Source organism: Archocentrus centrarchus, chromosome 17 (genome assembly GCF_007364275.1).
Source record: "Archocentrus centrarchus isolate MPI-CPG fArcCen1 chromosome 17, fArcCen1, whole genome shotgun sequence".
NCBI lineage: Eukaryota > Metazoa > Chordata > Actinopteri > Cichliformes > Cichlidae > Archocentrus > Archocentrus centrarchus.
In genome coordinates, this window is record NC_044362.1 from 4,863,052 (window position 1) to 4,885,339 (window position 22,288).

The window sequence follows — 22,288 nt, forward strand, 5'->3', positions numbered from 1 at the left end:
TGAGAAAAGGAAAAGCACGCAGAGCTCCACTCCCCTCACAGAGGTGGAGTTTGAACTTGACCGTTCGCCATGGTTGCTGTTTAGCTTGTGCAAAGCTCTGTTGCAATGCACCCAGAAGCTCCGCTGAACTTTGACCCCTAGAAAGTGAGAACAGCTCTGTCTGTCATTCACCTTAACAGGCTGGCAGGAGAAAGGATGACGTTTGATGCATTTGTCTGACATTTTTGCCGAGGAGAGGAGTAAGGCTGATAAGGGGGGGTAAGCTCTCATATATTTCCACTCGGGAGCAGAGTAGTCCTGTACAGTGCTGCAGACCTCTAATCCACAGCACCTGCCACGGTCTGCAGAGGGGCCTTTTCAAGCTTCTGAAAGCTCTTATTACTGATGCTGGGCCAAAGCACCATGTTGAGTAAAGATCTTCCAGACATTGAGGTAAGTTTGCTGTATTAAACTCTTCTGTGAACACGAACAGTGAAGTTTTATAAGTCATCCTAGCTTGTGTCCATAGAACTTTTAAGAGTACAAATATACATTTGGGGTTTAGTCTCGGGGCTTCACAGACCCACCAGCATGGGATCTTTGTTTCTCTGAAATGCAGCTTGTCCTCCACAAAGTCACGTAAGGAAAAATCATTGAGTTCCTCTTTTTAGTAATGTAAGGTACTTTACTGTGAGAAGGGCCCTGATATAACTTGGATGATTTGGTGCTAGTGGAAACGAAATGAATAGGGTCCAGAATTTTTGGAACAAAAGTTAGTTTATCTCAGCCACTGCTGGCTCAGGTTTGCCCATCCCATGTGAGTCCCCACCTTTATGGGAGAATAATATTGAACCGCTGACACAGCCCTTTAAGAGCTCCGAAACTGAAAGCACAAGAAATTTTGAAATTGGCTTCACTGACTCACCCGGAGGTTTTGCAGCACATTTTCTGCACGTCACACACTAATGTGTCCTCTGCCTTGTGGCAAAATAATCCATGTCAAAGTGACAAGAGAATGAAAAGTCAAAAACAGAATGCTTTAGAATAAAAAAATAAGGAACCAAGAAACAGAAAACAGGTATAGAAGATATAGGCGATAATCAAAGGTGAGTCTGAGTAGATGGATGACCAAGTGCTTTTTAAAAGAGTCTGCTAAGTTACCTGATTGCCGTTTATTAAGGAGGTCATGTTTTTGGTAGCGTTTGTGTGTCATTCTGCCTGTAAACATGATAGCTCAAAAAGTTTTGAATGAATTCTGATAAATCTTAGTAGGGGTGCAGAGTGGGCTCATGTTAACAATCCAAGAAAATCTAGCTTAAATCCATCAAGGTCTTCAAGGTCAGCTTCATGATTTATTGGTCCAAAATTGACAAAAAGACTCATAACTTAGAAACTATGATTCTTACAAGTGTGCTGTCAACATATAGAAAGTACTGTATAAAGATTTAAAATATGTCCCATTTAATCTCTGACCTCTCCTTCAAGGTCATCATGTTAACCTGAAGATCAAAGTGATGATAATGCTCTATAGAACCATTGTTTTTACTGACAGCATACAGGCATATTGGAAATTATATAAATAAAACTGAATTGAATTTGGATCTTTGACCTCTTCTTCAAGATCAAATAAGGTCAGATTTTAATAAAATATATTTTACCTTTAAAACTCTGCTTAAAATTCTGCTGCCTTTGTTTGTATTGAAAACATTTAGGAATTTATTTTATCATATGGGGATTCTAAATATGACTTTGCATCTAAATATGCCACATTTGACCTCTGACCTCACGTTTACATTTCACATCTGCCTTTCCTTCAAGCTGACCCCAAAATACATTATATCTTTAAAGAAAATATTATCAAGAGAAAGGGAACGAGCTGCCTGGTTAGTTAGAAATCTATTGCAGTATAATATTATATAATAAGCTTGTTATTCATATCCAGTTATTAACAAATCAATACCTATTATCCATGACCTGCTCCTACATAATCTGAGTAATCAAAGTAAACATCTGTCATGCTGCCCTCATCTGATTTTTACTGCACTACAAACTTCTTAAAGTATCTTTAAAACAAACAAAGAAAACCAAATAAATACATAAAAATACAAAACTATTCCCGTTAAACTGAACGCTGCACAGAGGGTGAGCTTCCATGGTGGAGGTTTGTGCTCTTGGAGTGCACATTGACCGTAAAGGGAGAGTCCAAAACTGCGAGGGCCGTGACTTTTACTCTTTTAAAAGTTCTCTAGGGTACACAGAACTACAGTACAGCACTGATATTTTCAGGTTACGCAGGACATTTGAAGTGAGAGCAAGAAGTATCAGTCCGAAAGAGGTAGAACCTTCTGTCAGTACCAACATAACTAAAAAGGTTATGCCCTGTCCTAACCAGTACCAGTACCAGTTGTGGATCTCAGTAAGTTAAGATGGGATGCAGTACAGTTGGCACTTTCTGAGATATATGAAACCTACTCACTGTCATCATTCTGTGATTTTGGTGATATACACGAGCTGCAGGCCCTATTCTTTCTTATCCTGTCCTGCCACTGTAGGATTTTACAACAGTGATGAATTAGGGGATAAAATGCCACATTATGCAGTGTTAACATGGCCTTCTGGTTTTATGTAACAAGCCATGCGTTTGGTTGTACAACCTTTAGATAACTGACACGTGGTTAGAGTGGAGATGTAGGTGTGCATGTATAGACATTGGGCAATACTTAGAAACTGAGATAATCACCCATTCATATGAATATATAAAAATATTGGCAGATTCTGGAACACTTATGGCAGAATTTACATGAACAGAATACTGTTCAGTATTTCCTCTTGTAACAAGGTGTCAGTGTGTGATGACTTTAATTTCTCCATTTCTGCTGTTGTGTATGAACACGTGACATAAGCTCAGTGCACTGACCTGGCACCTCACTGTTATCTTATCATCTTGACCCCAACCATCAAAACAGCCAGACTTCCCAGAATGTTCCACAGTTTCAGTATTTTTTCATTAGCAAACTTTTATGTGCTACAAAGAAAGATAATGCTGGCAGTGGGTGGAGTGTGAAGACTAAAAACGCAGACATGGAAGCAGGCAGGATTCAACAGAAAGTGAGCTGTTTTGTTAGAATCTAAAAAGTCCCAGTTGTCCCTAATGGGCAAACTTCTCCTTTTGGCACGGCGATGTGTTCTCTTCCAATGGATCAGAGAGAAACCCCCTTCAGTAACTCAGTGGTACAGAGAGACATTCAAGGTGTTTCCAATGGAACGTATCAGCGCCACACTAAAAGGCAATGATGATTTATTCTATTCTATCTGGCAGCCTTATTTGGCATACCTTCTTTGTGATCTTGCAGACTTCTTGCAAAAGGGGCGACCGCATTTAGTTTTCACAAATAAATCATAGTAATGTAAGTTCTTTCCCTGGTAGAGTACCAGTGCAATTTGTGTATGTATGTGCAATTCATGTAATGCATATATTTAGTTATTATTTTTTACTTGTTATTTTATTTACCTTTGACTCTCTTAACCTGTGCTGAAGGTTTTGTTTTGTTTTCTTGTTTGTTAATGTAAAAATCAATAAATATATATATAAAAAAAAAAGAATCTAAAAAGTCCAAGAGTCTAAAAGGAAACTGCAAACTATGACAACACAAACCCGTAATGAGAAAACACAAGGGGCACAAAAATAGACACTCTGACAAGGTGGGGAAGACAGCACTTTATATACACTCAGAAGTGTCTTCACTTCAGGGGAAGTGGAGACAGCTGGGGACAACAAGAAAAGGGGAAGTAAAACTCAAAGCAATAATTATTAAAATAAAACAGGAAATGACAAGACAAGAAACACCAAACACAGACTAACAAGATGCGGGGAACACAGGGGAGACAGGACAAACTGAAACAATGAATGCAATATAAACAAAACCATAACCAGGAACTAAAGGCTCAGGAATAAATACACTAAGGAAAGACATGAACCAACTAGAAACTCTAAGCAACCGAAGAACTGAACTGAAAACATTTAAATAAACAAAACTAGAAAGTCCTTAATCTCAGAAACACTGGGTCACTTTAATTAGGAACATTTTTGAAAAGAAAATTGATGTAATATGTAAAATCTAAGGTCTTAATTCCGTCATCCGTATCCGATTATGGAAAATACATAATAATGATAAATACAGATATAAAAACAGTGCTGACAAAAAAATTCCTTCCTCCACATTTCTGTGCAGTGCAGGTACTGAAGAACTGTCCTGACAGACACTAAAAGTAGTGCTCCACAGGTGCCCAGGTGGCTTAGTGATGAAGCTGGCAACCACATACATATGCTGCGTTGAGGTGTGGGCAGCACAGGTTTGAGTCCCAGCTTGGCCGCTTGTCATCTTTTTCCCATTTCCTGTCTCAATATACCACGAACATACTACTGTGGCCAAAAAAATAAAAAACTTCCACTTCCACCCTGAAGACTAAGAGGAAACCCAAATTTTGTCTGTTTTATGAAATTAATCTATGGCATGGCCTGGCAATGATTTGAGTTAGGAAAGTGGGTCTCAACACCATTAACTGTACACAGAAGGAGACCGATGGTTGCTTTCTCATCTTTACAACTTAAAGTTGTCTTGGGTTCCTTAAGTAACATATTTTAAACAGTGTATTCATGACAGCAGTATCTTTTTAGGCTTGGAGTGTCACAAATCCAATTCCAAAATAATTGTCATGCTGTGTAAGTCTCATAAACTCATATTTTATTTATAATTGAACATAGAAAACATATCAAATGTTTAAACTGTAAGGGAACATTTTAAGAAAAGTATTAGTTTAATTATTAATTAATTATTTAAAAAAAAAAAAAAGAAAAGTATTAGTTTAATTATTAATTATTAATATTAAAAAAAAAAGAAAAAGAAAAGTATCAGTTCATTTTGAATTTAAAGGCAGGCCTTTAAACACACCTAAAAAAAAAAGTTGGGACAGGGCATGTTTGCCACATCCTCTCTTCTTTTACCAGCAGTCCACAAACATCGGGGAACTGCAGAGACTAGTTGCTGGGATTTTGGGAGAGGAATGTTGTCCCTTTATTGTCCTGATGCATTTTTTGTTTCAGGGTGCACCAAATGTTTTCAGCTGGTGAAAGGTTTGGATTGCAGGCAGGCAGTTCAGCACACAGACTCTTCTACTACAAAATCAATGTAATAGATGCAGCATGTGGGTTAGCATTGCCTTGCTGAAATATTGCTGGATGGGAGCATGCAGTATGCCTCTCTAAAACCTGTAAATACACTATATTGCTAAAAGTACTCGCTCATCTGCCTTCACATGCATATGAACTTGAGTGACATGGGACATCCCATTAATCCATAATCAATTCATTAATCAATTAAACCATAGAGTTTAATATGATGTTGGCCCACCTTCTGCAGCTATAAAAGCTTCAACTCTTCTGGGAAGGCTTTCCACAGGTTTAGGAGTGTTTATGGGAATTTTTGACCATTCTTCCAGAAGCACATTTGTGAGGTCAGACACTGGATGAGAATTCTGGCTCATAGTCTCTGCTCTAATTCACCCCAAAGGTGGTCTGTTACTGATACGTTAGTGATTTGTTGCCAGCTAACCTAATTAGTTGCAAAATGTTCTTACAGCTGTTTATTTTTCATGAAATAATAAGTTTAAAAAAATGTCATATATTTTCTCTGCTTTATTATGAATAAAATGTAAAATATAAAATAAAATAAAAATGTATTTACATTTTACACAGCAGTCCAACAGACTCTGCCCAATAACAGAGTATATTTAGCCCTGTTCTTTACACCTGATGATCTTGTTCACCCTGTAGCACCTCAGCTGTGATAAATGGTAGGCGGATTGCGCTGACAGCATATAATAGTTTGGGGTTTTGTTTTTTACAAAAACACTGTCTCACAGTTTTGGAACAATGAAGAAACTGGACTAGACATATGGAATGGGAATAATATTGCTAACATAGGATCTCAAAATAATGGGAAGCATGGCTACTACTGGCTTCCACAAGTATGCACATTTAGTGCGGAGTAGCTTTCTTTCAGCTGCTTTCTTACTTTCCCATGGGATCACCACAGCAGATGAATCTGCATGTTTGACTTGGCACAGATTTTACAGTGGATGTTTCCTGGCCCTTTCTTTGCATGTAAGGCAAAGATGTGAACCACTACACCATGGAGCCACTTAGCTATTAATGATTCATAAAAACTTTACAAAGTCTATAGAAGATAGAACAATATTCTCCCCATGTTCATTAGGCTGTGCAGTCCTGTATCTTTTACATCTCAAGTTTGTTTTCAGAGCATCCTGGCCCTGAATCCCAGGGTGAAGACTCATGCTCAGGTCATATCCACAGCCAGTAAAAAGAAAGAAAAGAAACACTGGAAGAGAAACCCTGAAAGGAACTGTGATGTAAGATAAATATACAAACAAGACTTTGCTTCTTTTTCTGTAATTTAATGCTGGGAACACCAGTCATCTTCCTCTCTGTTCCTCTTTCTTCACTCTCTTTCAGTCCTGTGTGAAGTTAGAGAACAACTTTGATGACATCAAGCATACAACTCTGAGCGAGCGAGGAGCTCTGAGAGAAGCACTGAGGTGAGAGGGAATAAAGTATAATTAAGATTGCCGTCTTTTGGAACAAGGTTTTAATTTAAAAAACTAGATATAAAGCCCTCTAAAAAGAGTGGGAAAGGGTTAATATCAGTTTATTCGCATTGCCATTGTGTGGATATGACCATTCTAGCACAATAGCAAACTGTACAACCAACAGTGTAACAATTCAGTTGCATTAGAGCCTTACAGAATTACATAATGATCATGACAGAATCACTTTTTTCTAGGAACTGAATATTTTTGAATAACTTTTCTCTAAAAACGACAAAAATCCTCCACAGACTTTGCATATAAAGTTTTTTATTAATCCTGCTTGGTTAAGATGCAGAACCAAATAAAAAATCTGTGTTTAGGTGTCTGAAATGTGCTGATGCTCCCTGTCAGAAGAGCTGCCCAACTAACCTGGACATCAAGTCATTTATTACCAGTATCTGCAGTAAGGTAGAACGCTGTCCTTCCTTCCATTACTGTAATACCAGACGGCAGTATTCTGATGTCAAATGATAAGACGAACGTGTGTGTGTGTGTGTGTGTGTGTGTGTGGGTGTGTGTGTGTGTGTGTGTGTGTGTGTGTGTGTGTGTGTGTGTGTGTGTGTGTCTGTGTAACAGAACTATTATGGGGCAGCGCGGGCCATTCTATCTGACAACCCTCTGGGTTTGACCTGTGGGATGGTTTGTCCCACGTCTGAGCTGTGTGTAGGGGGCTGCAACCTGTATGCCTGTGAAGAAGGACCCATTAACATTGGAGGGTTACAGCAGTTTGCTACTGAGGTACAACAATTACCAGGAAACACAACAATCATCAGCTGCTCAGTTACATCAGCAATAACTGGTTACAGCTAGCTGAGCGTGTTCCTCTTGGGGTTACTGTGTGTGCGTTTCTTTACAGGTGTTTAGTAAAATGGGCATCCCTCAGATCAGAAACCCTGAACTCCCACCACCCAATGAGATGCCAGAGTCTTACCACACCCCTATAGCTCTGATTGGCTGTGGCCCAGCATCAATCAGCTGTGCTTCTTTCCTGGCCCGTCTGGGATATGATAATATCATCATATTTGAAAAACAGAAGTACATTGGAGGGCTGAGGTATCATAATATTATTATCATATAAAATATCATAGGATATTGAAAGTGATCTTCATTGACCTCTCTGTATGTCAGTCCTAGACTCTGCCAGGCCCTTAGTTCAGCCTCTGTGTGAAATAAGTGGTTGTATATTGTATTGTTACTTACTTGGCAAGCATTGCATGTTAGATCACGGCCCATGGGTGAACCTTTTCTAATATATTTGAAAATTTGACGACAAAGTTGGCTCATGAATCCGACATCACTGGGGGAATTTTAGCATTCAAGAGGATATGTTCTTCTATGCAGCACCTCAGAAATCCCTCAATTCCGGCTTCCCTATGAGGTCGTCCAGTTTGAAATAAACCTGATGAAGGACCTGGGAGTGAAGGTATGAGCTGTGGTAACTCATAACTCATATACTGCCACACATTTTTAAAGTAGTCTTTGTAGTGTCCATTATTTTAATCTCTTAACATGATTCAGCAGTTATGGAGCCATTACAGTATCATTAAAGCATGTGTTTTTGTGGTGTATACAGGTGGTGTGTGAGAAGGGTTTGGGTGTTAATGGGATGACTCTGAAGTCTTTGAAGGAGGACGGATTTAAGGCTGTCTTCATAGGGATTGGTGAGTTTTACATGCCAACCAGTCTGAATATATTGCAGTTTAGTTACCTACAAATTCATCTTTAATTGTGTGTGTATATATATATATATGGTTTCATATTGTAGATGATGTGTGTCTGTTAAGTATTAATATTTGTAAAAAGTTATAATAAACTGCTGAATTACAGCAACGATCAATTTAGTTTTTCTGAGCATGTTTTTAAATTTCCCATCATGTGTATGTTGTGTTTGCACATGTCTGCAGGGTTAAAGTTAACCCTAACCCTAATGTGTGTGTGTGTGTCTCCAGGTCTCCCACAGGCCAACAGAGCTAAAATCTTTGAGGGTTTAACTGTGGATCAAGGATTCTTCACTTCCAAGGACTTTTTGCCCATGGTGGCCTCTGCCAGCAAGAAAGGTACTGTAGCAAGAAGGGAGGGAGGAATGAATGCTTTAGTAACATACATGCACAGGATTATACTACTAATATTACATGTACAGTAACAAAGTCACAGTATTTATATAAACTCACCGTCCCAAGAACCCAACTCAGATGTTATCAGTCCATTAAATGGCTGTAATCAGTTGAATTTGTGCACCATTGTGTCTGCGTTGCTCTGCCACCACAGGTGTAACAACTCTGTGACAGGCCTCCGGGCCCTTAACACCACATTGTACCAGAGCAGCACTGCACATTTTCTCTCCCTCTTTCTCTCTCTCGCTCTATCACACACACACACACACACACACACACACACTGCAAGTGCAACAATAATAGCATATAGGAATAATCAATATTCTCAATATCATCATTCCAGCACCGTGGACAACAGCTACAATGAGCGGTTGTGAGATTTAATGAAACTATAAATACACACTGTCTTCTTCAACAAGCCCAAAAAGACTAAAGTAACACAAAGACACCTGTGATGTCTGTAAGCATGGAACAAAGGAGAGAAGCCCACTGGTCCTCACAGACAGACTGGATGGGTCACTCTATAACAAGCACAGGTGGTCATGCTGATTTAAAAAACAATTTGTTTTTCTTAATCCTGGCTCTGTGACGCAGCATTTTCTGTTATGGACTTTCTGATTCTGTTATTTATTTTCATTTCTGTGATTCTTAGTAATTCTAGTTGTTCCTCGGTTTGATCCTCAGGCCTTCTAAGTTTAATTATCAGAGTGTCTTGTTTGTCTGTGATTACTTCCAGCTGTGCTCCCACCTGTGCCTGTTTCGCCATTATCCCCTCTGTGTATTTATTATCTCGGTCTCCCCGTGTCCCTCGTTAGAGTCCCTGCATTGAGATCATGTCCATAACTCTCTGTATCCCTGTAATCCCGGGCTCCAGTATTCCTAGTTTGTATTTGCCCGGTGTGGGATCTGTAAGTGTCTTTTTTGTCCTGATTAGTTGAGACCTGTTTCCAGCCATTAAATAAAGGTCTGTTTTTTCATCCACTCTGTCTGGCTGCCTTTGGGTCCTGCATTTTAGGTCCACCTGTCCACACAGCACATAGTCTGCCTCTGTAGACTATGACATGAACTGAAGAGACAGTTAAGAAAATGGATGAAAAATAAGTCATCTTTAACAAGGAAATGACAAGTACAGGAGATCCAGAAAAAACTGACAAAGGGGGAAAAATGACCAAAAAGTTCAGAAAGACAATCTGACAGCTGAAGACTGGATCTATAGAAATAGGTGATGCTAAAAATGGGTGAAAAACTAAAAACCCAAAAGCAACAAAAGGTAACCATAGAGTGTGTTAAAGACAGACGTAGGTTAACCCTGAGAGTTTTAGAAGCAAGAAAAAGGATGATTTGAACTACTGTCACCCATAATGATGCAGTTTTACAATCTCTGTGTCACTCTATCTAGGCATGTGTCAGTGCCACTCCTCTCTGCCAGAATTAAAGGGAGTGGTGATTGTTTTGGGGGCTGGTGATACTGCGTTTGACTGTGCCACCTCAGCCCTCCGCTGTGGAGCCAAAAGAGTGTACGTGTGCTTCAGGAAGGGATTCACCAACATTAGAGCTGTTCCTGAGGAGGTAGATGGATGCACATGGATCGACTGATGCAGCATGCAGACAGACAGACGGTGCACTGATATGTGTGACCTTTTTTCCTCTCAGATGGAGTTGGCTAAAGAGGAGCAGTGTGAGTTCCTGCCTTTTCTGTCTCCTCGTGAGGTCATCATGAAGAACGGGCACGTTGCCGGGTTACAGTTCTGTCGCACAGAGCAGACGGAGGAGGGTGACTGGGTGGAAGACGAGGAGCAAATTGTCAGACTGAAGGCTGATTACATCATCAGTGCCTTTGGATCCATCTTGAATGAGCCACGAGGTAATGAGCGATCAGCTGAGTGACACGTGACCCAGCATTTTGCTTCGCCTTTCACTAAGAGGAATAATGAAACAGAATCAGGAGAGATTTGTAAAACTGTGTATGGCTCTTTGTATGGTTCAGAATGTCTGATTGACAGCTGCTTTGTGTTTTTTATATGCTGTGCAAAAGTCTTGAACCACCCCCTCATTTCTTTATATTTTGTAGGAAAATGGAAAATAGGTGATTTACTGAAACATGTGCAAATACAGTATGTATGAAAGTATGAAAGTCAGTATTTGGTATGGCCAGCCTTTATTCTTCAATACAGCCTGAGCTCTCTGAGGCAGATTTCTTTAAGTAGTCTACAGGAATGGTTCTCCAGGCTTCTTGAAGGACCAAAGCTCCTGCCTGTCGTTCTATTCTCTGTCAAGATGATCCCACACTGTTTCAATGATATTGAGGTCCAGGCATTAGGGAGGCCAATCCATGACTGATACTGTTCCACTGGGTGTTTTTCTATCCAGGTATGCTTTAACTGCATTAGCAGTGTGTCTGGAATCATTGTCATCCTGAAAAATGTAGCAGTTGCCAGTCACACGTTTTTCAGATCTGATTGTATTTTTCTGTATTCATCATTCTATCAGCTTTGACAAGATCCCAAGCTGAAATGCACCAACAAACCATGACAGAGCCTCCACCGTGTTTTACAGACAGCTGCACTCATTGCTGTCATGTAGAGAAGAAAAGCGCTCTATAAAACCAGTCCGTTTACCACTTACCATGAAGCCTAAATAAATTCCCAGTCAAGCTGAGAGACCAGCAGTTTGCAGCTGGATTTTTTGTGCATGCGCACTGTGGATAACCTTCTGGTCTTTGACAGGAGACCAGCGTGCTAGACAAACTGCTGCTTGCACTGCTCTGAGATCAGTTACCAGAGCTAGCATTAACAAGTAAACAATCACTCTAATTCATCATCATAACAGTTTTTTCTTACTAACCACCTCGACCAACCTGTGTGATGTGAGAAACTTTTAATAACTCTTTCAGCACGTTAGTAATGAAAGCTTTAATGATGGAAAGAGGAACTCCCGCCATGTCTGGTTGAACAGAACAGGAGTGTTGAACGGGTGCTGGCTCCACCAGCACTTAACATTAACATCTCTGAAAGAATCACTTGACTGACTGAATGTACAAAGTCTACCCAGCTGTTTTGTTAATACACCACCTTCATTTTTCATTAATATTTAATCCTATGGTAGACACTGACAGTTAACCATCTCACACAGTGTGCAAACCTTTTAATTCAGCTGTGGGGTTTTTTGTTTTTTTTTTGAGTGAAAAATCAGCAAATGTCCAAAGAAAAATGTGGAACCCTCAGAAAGCCTGGAGAATTATTGCTCAAGAGCACTTTAAAAATGAACAAGACAGTTTGACCCTTTGGAAACAAAATATAAAGAAATGAGGGGCTGAAGACTTTTGCACAGAACTGTGTTGTTATTACTTTTTAATGTATATGGGTTTAGAGACTAATGTCACTGTAACTGTGATTTGCATAGTATTATGATTAATTTTATTACTTATTAAAGATGAGATAGTAACCAGTGTAGCTTGCTAGAAACTCTGTCAGGCTCTGGAAAATGTGCTGAAAATGAGTTGTAATGTTTTGAAGGCTGATGCAGAAGGTGAATGTGGAGCCTGAAACTGATTCATACGTTGTGTACTTGTAGTGACTGAGGCCATGGCTCCGGTGAAGCTGAGCCGCTGGGGTACTCCAGAGGTGAACACAGACACCATGCAGACCAGCGAGCCCTGGGTTTTTGCAGGAGGAGACATTGCTGGTTTGGCAAACACCACAGTGGAGTCAGTGAATGATGGCAAACAAGCCTCATGGCATATTCACAGATACATACAGGTGAGTCTGTCAAGACTCTAAACACCTGTGAGGTGTGAGCCACGTTGCCTATTAATGGTTTGCCTGGTCTCCTTGTGTAAAAATGGTTATATAATCTAAACACAATCAACTTCTATGCATCATTATGTTTCAGAACAACTTAAGCAAATCAGAATTTATATTTTATACATAAATTATAGGACTAATTATAGGTCTCATTATGGGACTTTGCTTTTAGATACAGAGTCAGATCCAAGGTTGTATCATGATGTGTTTGTAATACTAGTAAATATGTATCCCTTCTACTTTTTTTTTGCAGTCCCTTCATGGACAAATAGTGGACCCAGTTCCAAAGTTGCCGTTGTTCCACAGTGCTATAGACCAGGTGGACATCAGCATTGAGGTTTGTGGAATCAAATTTCCAAATCCATTCGGCCTGGCCTCTGCTCCTCCCACCACTAGCACAGCCATGATCAGAAGAGCGTTTGAACAAGGATGGGGTTTTGCTCTGACCAAGACGTTTGGACTGGATAAGGTACCGTACACGCAAACAATGAACCAAATCACCAATCACTAGGACCAGTATGCTAGGATGCATTAGTAAGGGATTTTACCCTAAGTCACTCTGCCCCAATATTCATTCTTTTATGTATTTATGTATCAGTCTGCTAAATAACCCAAACCAAAAGTAAAATTAGCAGAAAGAAAAACCTAAAAATAAAGTCAGCCACATGAATGGGCTCTATGAACCTGTGTCTGCAGGACCTGGTGACCAATGTGTCTCCTCGAATTGTGCGTGGTACAACATCAGGTCATATTTATGGACCTGGTCTGGGCTCCTTCCTCAACATTGAGCTCATCAGTGAGAAGACAGCAGCGTACTGGTGTCGGTCAGTGTCCGAGCTGAAAAAGGACTTCCCCAACAACGTAAGTCATGCATTTTGTTGGTGATGATGAGCTTGTGTTTTTGTCGATGCACGTGTCCCTAAGTTTTTATTTTTTATTAACTAATGAATCTACATACTTACTTGTTTTTCCTGATTGTTTCTGTATTATATAACATACAGTATTTCTTACTTCCTGTCTATTTGAGTTTCCCTTTCATGAGCTTCGTTCATTCATTCTTCCCATTCCATCACATCTGCTTTCCACTGTTTGTCTCCAGGATTGTGCAGTGTCTCTACGAGTGTCCATCACTATAGCTGGATGCAAAATTCACCCACATTTGAATGTGTGATGGACATTTTCTACTGAGGTCCACAAGATGTGGATATTTAAAATGTAACAATTCCCTCTGTCTCCGTCAGGTGGTGATCTCTAGTATAATGTGTGGTTACAACAAGGAAGACTGGACAGAGCTAGCCAAGATGGCTGAGGTGATTAAAAAAAAAAGAGAGAGATACCCGTACATTAACCATGAACAGTTTTACAGAATCTGTACTGTGCAATGATGATGTAATATGATGGTAAATATGAGAAAATATGTGTGGTTAGGAGTCAGGAGCAGATGCTTTAGAGCTGAACCTGTCTTGTCCTCACGGGATGGGAGAGAGAGGCATGGGGCTGGCCTGTGGACAGGTACACACACAACCGACAGAAAAAAAAATCACAAAATTATGCAAAAAGATGGCAGGAAATAGATGTAGGAGCAATAAAGTAATTTGAAGATCTAATCATTTGTTGTGTGATTAGGACCCAGTGTTGGTAAGGAACATCTGTCGCTGGGTGCGTGCAGCCGTTTCCATTCCATTCTTTGCCAAACTGACACCAAATGTAACAAATATTGTTGACATTGCCAAGGCAGCCCATGAAGGTGACCGCACTCCACTTCCTCCTTTTCATTTCCATTCATTTATTACCTTACACCGCTCAGTAAAATGGATGACCAGCAGACACCTGTTCACAAGTTTACAAATGTGTTGTGTTACAGGCGGAGCGGATGGAGTCACGGCCACCAACACGGTCTCGGGTTTAATGGAACTGAAGGCTGACGGCTCTCCCTGGCCAAGTGTTGGTGTGGGAAAACGCACAACATACGGAGGGATATCTGGTAAGTGCGCACTCCTGCACACACATGCAGTAAAATACAGTGCAGTGCCTGAAGCGACTTCTTTACCACACTGTTGGTGTGTTCAGGTAATGCCATCAGACCCATTGCTCTCAGAGCAGTGTCAGCCATTGCCAGAGCAATTCCTGGTTTCCCTATTCTGGCCACCGGGGGTATCGACTCAGCAGAGACTGGACTGCAGTTTCTCCATGCTGGGGCCTCAGTGTTACAGGTGAGAACAGATTTACTGTAGCATGTTTTTAAAAAAAAAACCCTAAATATTCAAGCTAGTTTAAATGAAAAATCATAGAAGGATTGACTCTGTTAATGTAACAGAGAGCACAGGTGTTGATATCATTAGAGCATTGGGGAACACCTTCAATGGGAATTATTGGGGGGCAGCGTGCTAAATTCCATCGGTCCTGACATTAACAGGATTTTACTGATCCGATCTACAGACATCTGTATGTCTCACTGTGTCTGATTACCACAGGTGTGTAGTGCAGTTCAGAACCAGGACTTCACAGTGATCGAGGATTACTGTGTGGGTATGTAACTGCTTTTCCACATCGTTTCGACAGCTTCAAGATGTTTAGCCTGTATGATCGTAATGATGACATTACACATGTTTAGGTCTGAAGGCCTTGCTGTATCTAAAGAGCCTGGAGCTGAAGGACTGGGATGGTCAGTCACCACCAACGGGGAGACATCAGAAGGGAAAACCAGTTCCCAGACTAGAAGACCTGGTCGGACAGGTACAATTACTTGATACCAACAATGCTGTGACTGCACTTCTAGTGACTTTTTGACCTCAAAGATTGTTGCTACTTATCTTTTGCATTATTGCTTTTTATGGTGCTGTAACTTATTGTTAGTGTTACTGAAAAAATAGAAGTACACTCTCTTTCAGTTTAAAGGCTTTATGTTTGAGGACATAATTAGCAGGTTCTAAAATTATTTAAATATAACCTAAGATGAACAGATTACACTGTGGCATTATTTATTTAACAAGAAATTAACCCTAAACACAGAAACAGTGTGTGGAGAAAACTAAGTACACCCCATGATTCAAAAGCTCGTAGAACCATTTTTAGCAACAATAACTTGAAATGATCATTTTCTGTATGACTGACAGTCTCTCACATCATTATGCAGGAATGTTGGCCCACACTTCTTTGCAAAGTTCCTTCAGTTCATTGAGTTCTGTAGGCATTCGTTTATGCCACACCTCTCTTAAGGTTCCCTGCCTGCATTTCGACTGGCTTGAATCTGGACTTTGACTGGACCATTGCAACAGCTCGATTCTTTTCTTTTTCAGCCCCTCTGTTGTAGATTTGCTGCTGTGCTTGGAGTCATTGTCCTGTTGCATGAATCCAGTTTTGGCAAAGCTTTAGCTGTCAGACATAAAACCTCACATTTAAATCTGGAATGCTTTGGTGTATTTTCAATTTCTCAACGCATTGCATGGTCTGACCTTGGGGTGAATTTGCTGGGACATCCAATCCTGGGATGTCCTAGGATTGTTTGGAAATGGCCTCATAACCTTTCCTGGAATGATGGGCAGCAGCAGTTGCCTCTCTAAGATCAGTGCTGATGTCTTTCTGCTTTGGCATTGTGTTAACAAATACCTGAACGCTTCAGACCAACAAACTACCAAAACTTCTGCTTTTATAGAGGTGCTCACACTTGCTGATAATCAATTCATCAAGTAGATTTGATTATCAGCACCCGGCTGCTACTTACCCTCTTAATTCCTATGGGAGCAGTAAGGGTGTACTTAGTTTTTCACACTGTGCTTCTTCATTTTTGTTGCCATTTTTGTTAAATAATTAATGACACTGTATAATGTGTCATGTGTTGTGGTTCATCTGAGGTTGTATTTTCCTCATTTTAAGACCTGCTAAGGACCAGATTATTTTTGTTATGTCCTGATGTGTAAAATCTTAGAACTGAAAGAAGACATGCTTTCTTTATCACATGTTAAATGTTTGTCTAATGTTACCACTTAATGGTTGATGTGTGTTTGTGTAGAGTCTCCCTAGCTTTGGCCCATACCTCCAGCAGAAGACAGAAGCCGTTGCAGCGTACAAGAAACGGCTTCGAGATGCTGGTGAAACCGATGTGGTGGAAGCCAACATCACCCAAGTCAACGTGCCCCAGAACCCTGTTCCTCGTGTCAAAGTACACACACACACACACACACACACACACACACACACACACACACACACACGCTGCACCTTCAGATGAATAAAGCCGCATTTGTTCTTTAACCATTGATGTGTTTTATATGTATGTGTATCTGTGGTGATGGGTTGTGTTATAGGAAGTGATAGCCAGAGCATTGCGCTACATTGGAGCGTACCAGGAACTTAACAACATGGAGCAGGTACACAGTTTTTATTCATTTACTGTAACCAGTGAATATAGTAATTATTATACTGGTATATATATGAAGAGAGATAAATAAACATTTTCTGCATCTTGACACAAGCCGTCTTCTCATGATCATGTAGCAGTCAGTCCCTCTAAGTATGTCTGTGTAGATTCTCAGTCATCCAGGTCATAGTAGTCTCTGGAGCTTGAAAAAGGCGACTGGACTTCTTTTTGTTTCTTGAAGACGTTTCACCTCTCATCCGAAAGGCTTCTTCAGTTTTCAACCAAATGGTGGAGAGACCCAGGTATTTAAACCCCTGTGGGCGTAGTCCCCTGGAGGTGGTTATGACCCTCTATTGATCATGTGCGTGAAACACATGTGCCCAGGTGTGAAGGGGGCGTGGGTCATATTTAATCAGTGGTTTCAGTTGAAACCAATTTAGGACTCCGCTCCATTGTTTCCTGTGGCCTATTGAGGTCACTGGAACAAAGGTGTGAATGGGGGTTGAGACGTCTGGGAAGGGAGCTCAGGACAGCACTGTAAGCGGGGGAAAGTTGGTGACGTAATCCACCTCCTCTGTTCAATGATGGTTGTTCACAGTGGACATAGATGGCTTCTTTCACTCCTCTTTCAAACCATCTGTTTTCCCTGTCCAAAATGTGAACATTGGCATCCTCAAAAGAGTGCCCTTTTTCCTTCAGATGCAGATGTACTGCTGAATCTTGTCCTGTCGAGGTGGCTCTTCTATGTTGTGCCATTCGTTTGTGAAGAGGCTGTTTGGTTTCACCAATGTAGAGGTCCGAGCACTCTTCACTGCACTGAACAGCATACACTACATCGCTGATCTTGTGTTTGGCGGGTTTGTCCTTGGGATGAACCAGTTTTTGTCTTAGGGTGTGACTTGGTTTGAAGTATACTGAGATGTCATGCTTGGAGAAAATTCTTCTGAGTTTCTCTGACAAGCCTGCCACATATGGGATGACAATGTTGTTCCTCTTGTCCTTCCCATTCTCTGTAGTTTGTGTTTGGCCTTCATTCCTGTGCATCTTAGCTGATTTGATGAAGGCCCAGTTGGGGTAACCACATGTTTTGAGGGCTTTCTTAATGTGTGTGTGTTCCTTATGCTTCCCTTCTGCCTTAGAGGGAACACTTTCCGCACGGTGTTGTAGGGTCCTGATCACCCCAAGTTTGTGTTCCAGAGGGTGGTGGGAGTCAAAGAGGAGATACTGGTCTGTGTGTGTGGGCTTCCGGTAAACTTCAATGTTGAGGCTTCCATCTTCCTCGATAAGCACCGCACAGTCCAGGAATGGTAACTTGTTATCTCTGGTGTCCTCCCTGGTAAAACGTATGTATTTATCCACTGAGTTAATGTGACGAGTGAAGGCTTCTACTTCTTGGGTTTTGATTTTGACCCAGGTGTCATCTACATATCTGTACCAGTGGCTAGGTGCCATCCCTTTGATTCTTTCAAAGATGGCTAGGTGCCATCCCTTTGATTCTTTCAAAGGGATGGCACCTAGCCACTGGTACAGATATGTAGATGACACCTGGGTCAAAATCAAAACCCAAGAAGTAGAAGCCTTCACTCGTCACATTAACTCAGTGGATAAATACATACGTTTTACCAGGGAGGACACCAGAGATAACAAGTTACCATTCCTGGACTGTGCGGTGCTTATCGAGGAAGATGGAAGCCTCAACATTGAAGTTTACCGGAAGCCCACACACACAGACCAGTATCTCCTCTTTGACTCCCACCACCCTCTGGAACACAAACTTGGGGTGATCAGGACCCTACAACACCGTGCGGAAAGTGTTCCCTCTAAGGCAGAAGGGAAGCATAAGGAACACACACACATTAAGAAAGCCCTCAAAACATGTGGTTACCCCAACTGGGCCTTCATCAAATCAGCTAAGATGCACAGGAATGAAGGCCAAACACAAACTACAGAGAATGGGAAGGACAAGAGGAACAACATTGTCATCCCATATGTGGCAGGCTTGTCAGAGAAACTCAGAAGAATTTTCTCCAAGCATGACATCTCAGTATACTTCAAACCAAGTCACACCCTAAGACAAAAACTGGTTCATCCCAAGGACAAACCCGCCAAACACAAGATCAGCGATGTAGTGTATGCTGTTCAGTGCAGTGAAGAGTGCTCGGACCTCTACATTGGTGAAACCAAACAGCCTCTTCACAAACGAATGGCACAACATAGAAGAGCCACCTCGACAGGACAAGATTCAGCAGTACATCTGCATCTGAAGGAAAAAGGGCACTCTTTTGAGGATGCCAATGTTCACATTTTGGACAGGGAAAACAGATGGTTTGAAAGAGGAGTGAAAGAAGCCATCTATGTCCACTGTGAACAACCATCATTGAACAGAGGAGGTGGATTACGTCACCAACTTTCCCCCGCTTACAGTGCTGTCCTGAGCTCCCTTCCCAGACGTCTCAACCCCCATTCACACCTTTGTTCCAGTGACCTCAATAGGCCACAGGAAACAATGGAGCGGAGTCCTAAATTGGTTTCAACTGAAACCACTGATTAAATATGACCCACGCCCCCTTCACACCTGGGCACATGTGTTTCACGCACATGATCAATAGAGGGTCATAACCACCTCCAGGGGACTACGCCCACAGGGGTTTAAATACCTGGGTCTCTCCACCATTTGGTTGAGAACTGAAGAAGCCTTTCGGATGAGAGGTGAAACGTCTTCAAGAAACAAAAAGAAGTCCAGTCGCCTTTTTCAAGCTCCAGAGTCCCTCTAAGTACTTTTTGACAAGACGGACTGTAGTAAAAGATTAATCTATAAATGCAGACTATCACAGCTGATTAAAAGAAAACACATGCAAACTGAGGATAACTTCCCATGCTCTCAGGTCCAGGCTCTGATAGATGAAGAGATGTGCATCAACTGTGGAAAATGTTACATGACCTGCAATGACTCTGGATACCAGGTATGCCTGTCTGTTACAGTCAGGCAGTTATCTCTTTTTTTTTTTTTTTTTTAAAGATTTATCTAACTCGGTTTTCTTTCCAGGCTATAACGTTCCACCCTGAGACCCACCTCCCCTCTGTGACTGACAGCTGCACGGGTTGCACTCTGTGCCTCAGTGTCTGTCCAATCATAGACTGCATCAAGATGGTCAACAGGAAAACACCCCATAATCCCAACAGAGGCGTGCCCATTAGTCCTGTCTGCTAAAGGGGAAGACAAATCAAAATGTTTCAGTCTGTTTTATAATATATTATCATGTTTGGTAAAATGGCTGTAAAACCTGATAACAATAAAAACAAAAAACATCCAACATGTTTTTCTTCTTGATAGAGAAAAACATGTGCTATAGAGTGAATTCATTTATCTGATGTATAATCTCAGTTTGCACTAATGGCACCACTGAAGAGAGAGGTGGACAACCTCACACTAACTGTAAGGTATACGATAACTGTGTGTCAATTGTTTCACTTTGATTTGGTTTATTTTGGTAAATGTGGATCTGATTTTCTTCTTATTGCAAAAAAATTCAACTTTAAAATGGCTTTTATGTTAAATGAATTCAGATCAAAGGAAATGCTCCCCTGATAATTTCCTATGATTTCAAATGTCTATTTTTTGACACGGAAAGTCATCTGTACCCAGGAGCACATTTTCTATGAAGTTGTGAGATTGTGTACTTTATTAAAAATGAACTAAATCCTGATACAAAAATAATCTGTTATATATGTACCATCAGCAAAATGTAGTGAAATATTAAAAATAAGTGCAACCATTACTCACTGTCATTATTGTATCCTCATACATACATTTTATCTATTCAAATATTTAAGTACAGCTTTGTGGTTCCTGTAGCTCAGTGGTTCTCAAATCCAGGCCTCGTGGCCCAGTGTCCTGCAGGTTTTAGATGTGTCTCTGCTTCAACACACCTGAGTCAAATATAGAAGTCATTAGCAGGACTCTGGAGAACCTGACTGCATACTGAGGGGGTAATTCAGCCATTTGATTCAGGTGTGTTGAAGCAGAGACACATCTAAAACCTGCAGGACACTGGGCCACGAGGCCTGGATTTGAGAACCACTGCTGTAGCTGAATACTTCCTGGAAGGATACGTTTCCAGGATAAGCATAAAAGTTGTGGCTGTGCAGTTTGTGAACAGCATACATTATTGCTGTTAGATGATACTATTTTTAGGTACTTTGTTTCTATTTTTGTGCAATTTTTCATGTTAAGACAAACTTTATGTTAAGACAAAAACCAAGGGTCCAATTCCTTGCCTGGGACGTTGTTACCGAGGGTGAGCATTGGGTGGCCAGGCTTGGTGTACCCAAACATATAGACAGGGTGCACTGGTAATGTCTGGCAGAAGCTCCAGTCCATAAGGTCTTCCATTCCCACTTCTGGCAGAGTTTTGATTGCATTCCAAGGGAGGATGGGGACACTGAGTGCAATTGGATTGTGTTCTGCACTTCCATTGTTGTGGCTGGTGCAAGGTCATTAGTGCCTGTCATGACTGTAATCCCAGAACCAAAAGGTGCAATACCAGAGATAAAGGGAGCTATCAGGCTAAAGAAGCAGTCTTTTCAGGTTTGAATAGCCTCTGGGACTCCAGAGACAGGTGACAGGTAAAAGCAGGCCAAGCAGAGTGCTGCTCTGACAGTGGCTGATTCAAAAATACAGGTGTGGAAGGAGTTTGGTGAGACTGTGGAATAAAACTTTTGGTCAGCCTCAAAGCAATTCTGACAAACCATTAGACGACTCAGGAGGGGGAAGTGGAACTCTGCTTCCAGTGTATACAGTGGTAATGTAACTGCCCTTTGTCACCAATTCTGTGGTGACAAAGGGCAGCCCTGGCTGGGAATATCTGGGTATACCCAGGTGGTGGAAGGTCTCCACATTGGTGGCCTCAGGATTTCATCTTTACTTTTTTGCAGGAGAGATTATATCTCTTGGCTGGCTTGGGAATATCTCAGTGCTGGAAGAGGTGACCAGGGTGATTTGGGGAGGTCTGGGTTATTAGACTGCTACCCTAATAACCAGAGGTAGATGGTAAGTGATAGTAAGTTGATGAATGGATGGCATTAGCAAACTAACTTTAATAAATGTCAAATAATGTTGGCTGCAGTGAGAAACAAATTTAAACATACTTGTTACAGGTCTAATAACTTACCTTAGTGTTCTACAAAAGAGAAAATGAGCCTCCAAGAAACTGCCAACATCCAACTGCTCTGATGCTCTTTACTGTGTATCCTCCCTGACTACCCACCATGCTCCTATGGGGAAAGTTAAGACTTGGAGTGAGCTACTGGGAATGCTGACACCCAAACAGCTGCTCTTCTTCTTCCTTTCAACAGATTTGGCTCAG

The 22,288-nt window shown here is 41.1% G+C and overlaps 1 protein-coding gene across 2 annotated transcripts; it reads left to right on the forward strand.

Annotated features, from left to right (window-relative positions):
• Window positions 1-54: 54 nt before the first annotated feature.
• On the forward strand, window positions 55-20,691 carry dpydb (dihydropyrimidine dehydrogenase b). 2 transcript variants are annotated; one of them, XM_030751783.1, is made up of 25 exons: window positions 55-432; window positions 6,298-6,408; window positions 6,512-6,594; window positions 6,966-7,053; window positions 7,222-7,383; window positions 7,502-7,698; window positions 7,987-8,068; window positions 8,219-8,306; window positions 8,595-8,702; window positions 10,159-10,328; window positions 10,413-10,623; window positions 12,333-12,517; window positions 12,816-13,031; window positions 13,259-13,423; window positions 13,804-13,872; window positions 13,991-14,074; window positions 14,189-14,309; window positions 14,427-14,546; window positions 14,633-14,775; window positions 15,037-15,091; window positions 15,177-15,298; window positions 16,575-16,724; window positions 16,870-16,932; window positions 19,808-19,885; window positions 19,969-20,691. In XM_030751783.1, the coding sequence occupies exons 1-25, from the start codon at window positions 385-387 to the stop codon at window positions 20,131-20,133; spliced, it is 3,084 nt and encodes a 1,027-aa protein (XP_030607643.1). In that variant the 5' UTR covers window positions 55-384; the 3' UTR covers window positions 20,134-20,691. The 2 variants fall into 2 exon arrangements, 1 of the variants encoding a protein (XP_030607643.1); XR_004021272.1 differs by lacking the exons at window positions 13,804-13,872; window positions 13,991-14,074; window positions 14,189-14,309; ... (4 more) ...; window positions 19,808-19,885; window positions 19,969-20,691 and having other exon boundaries at window positions 14,633-14,773.
• The last annotated feature ends 1,597 nt before the right edge of the window (window positions 20,692-22,288 follow it).

Coding starts and splice junctions, on each gene's coding strand:
- dpydb (XM_030751783.1), top strand. CDS start 385: ATGCTGGGCCAAAGCACCATGTTGAGTAAAGATCTTCCAGACATTGAG. Junction 12,518..12,815: donor ATATTCACAGATACATACAG/GTGAGTCTGTCA, acceptor TTTTTTTTGCAG/TCCCTTCATGGACAAATAGT. Junction 13,032..13,258: donor AGACGTTTGGACTGGATAAG/GTACCGTACACG, acceptor CTGTGTCTGCAG/GACCTGGTGACCAATGTGTC.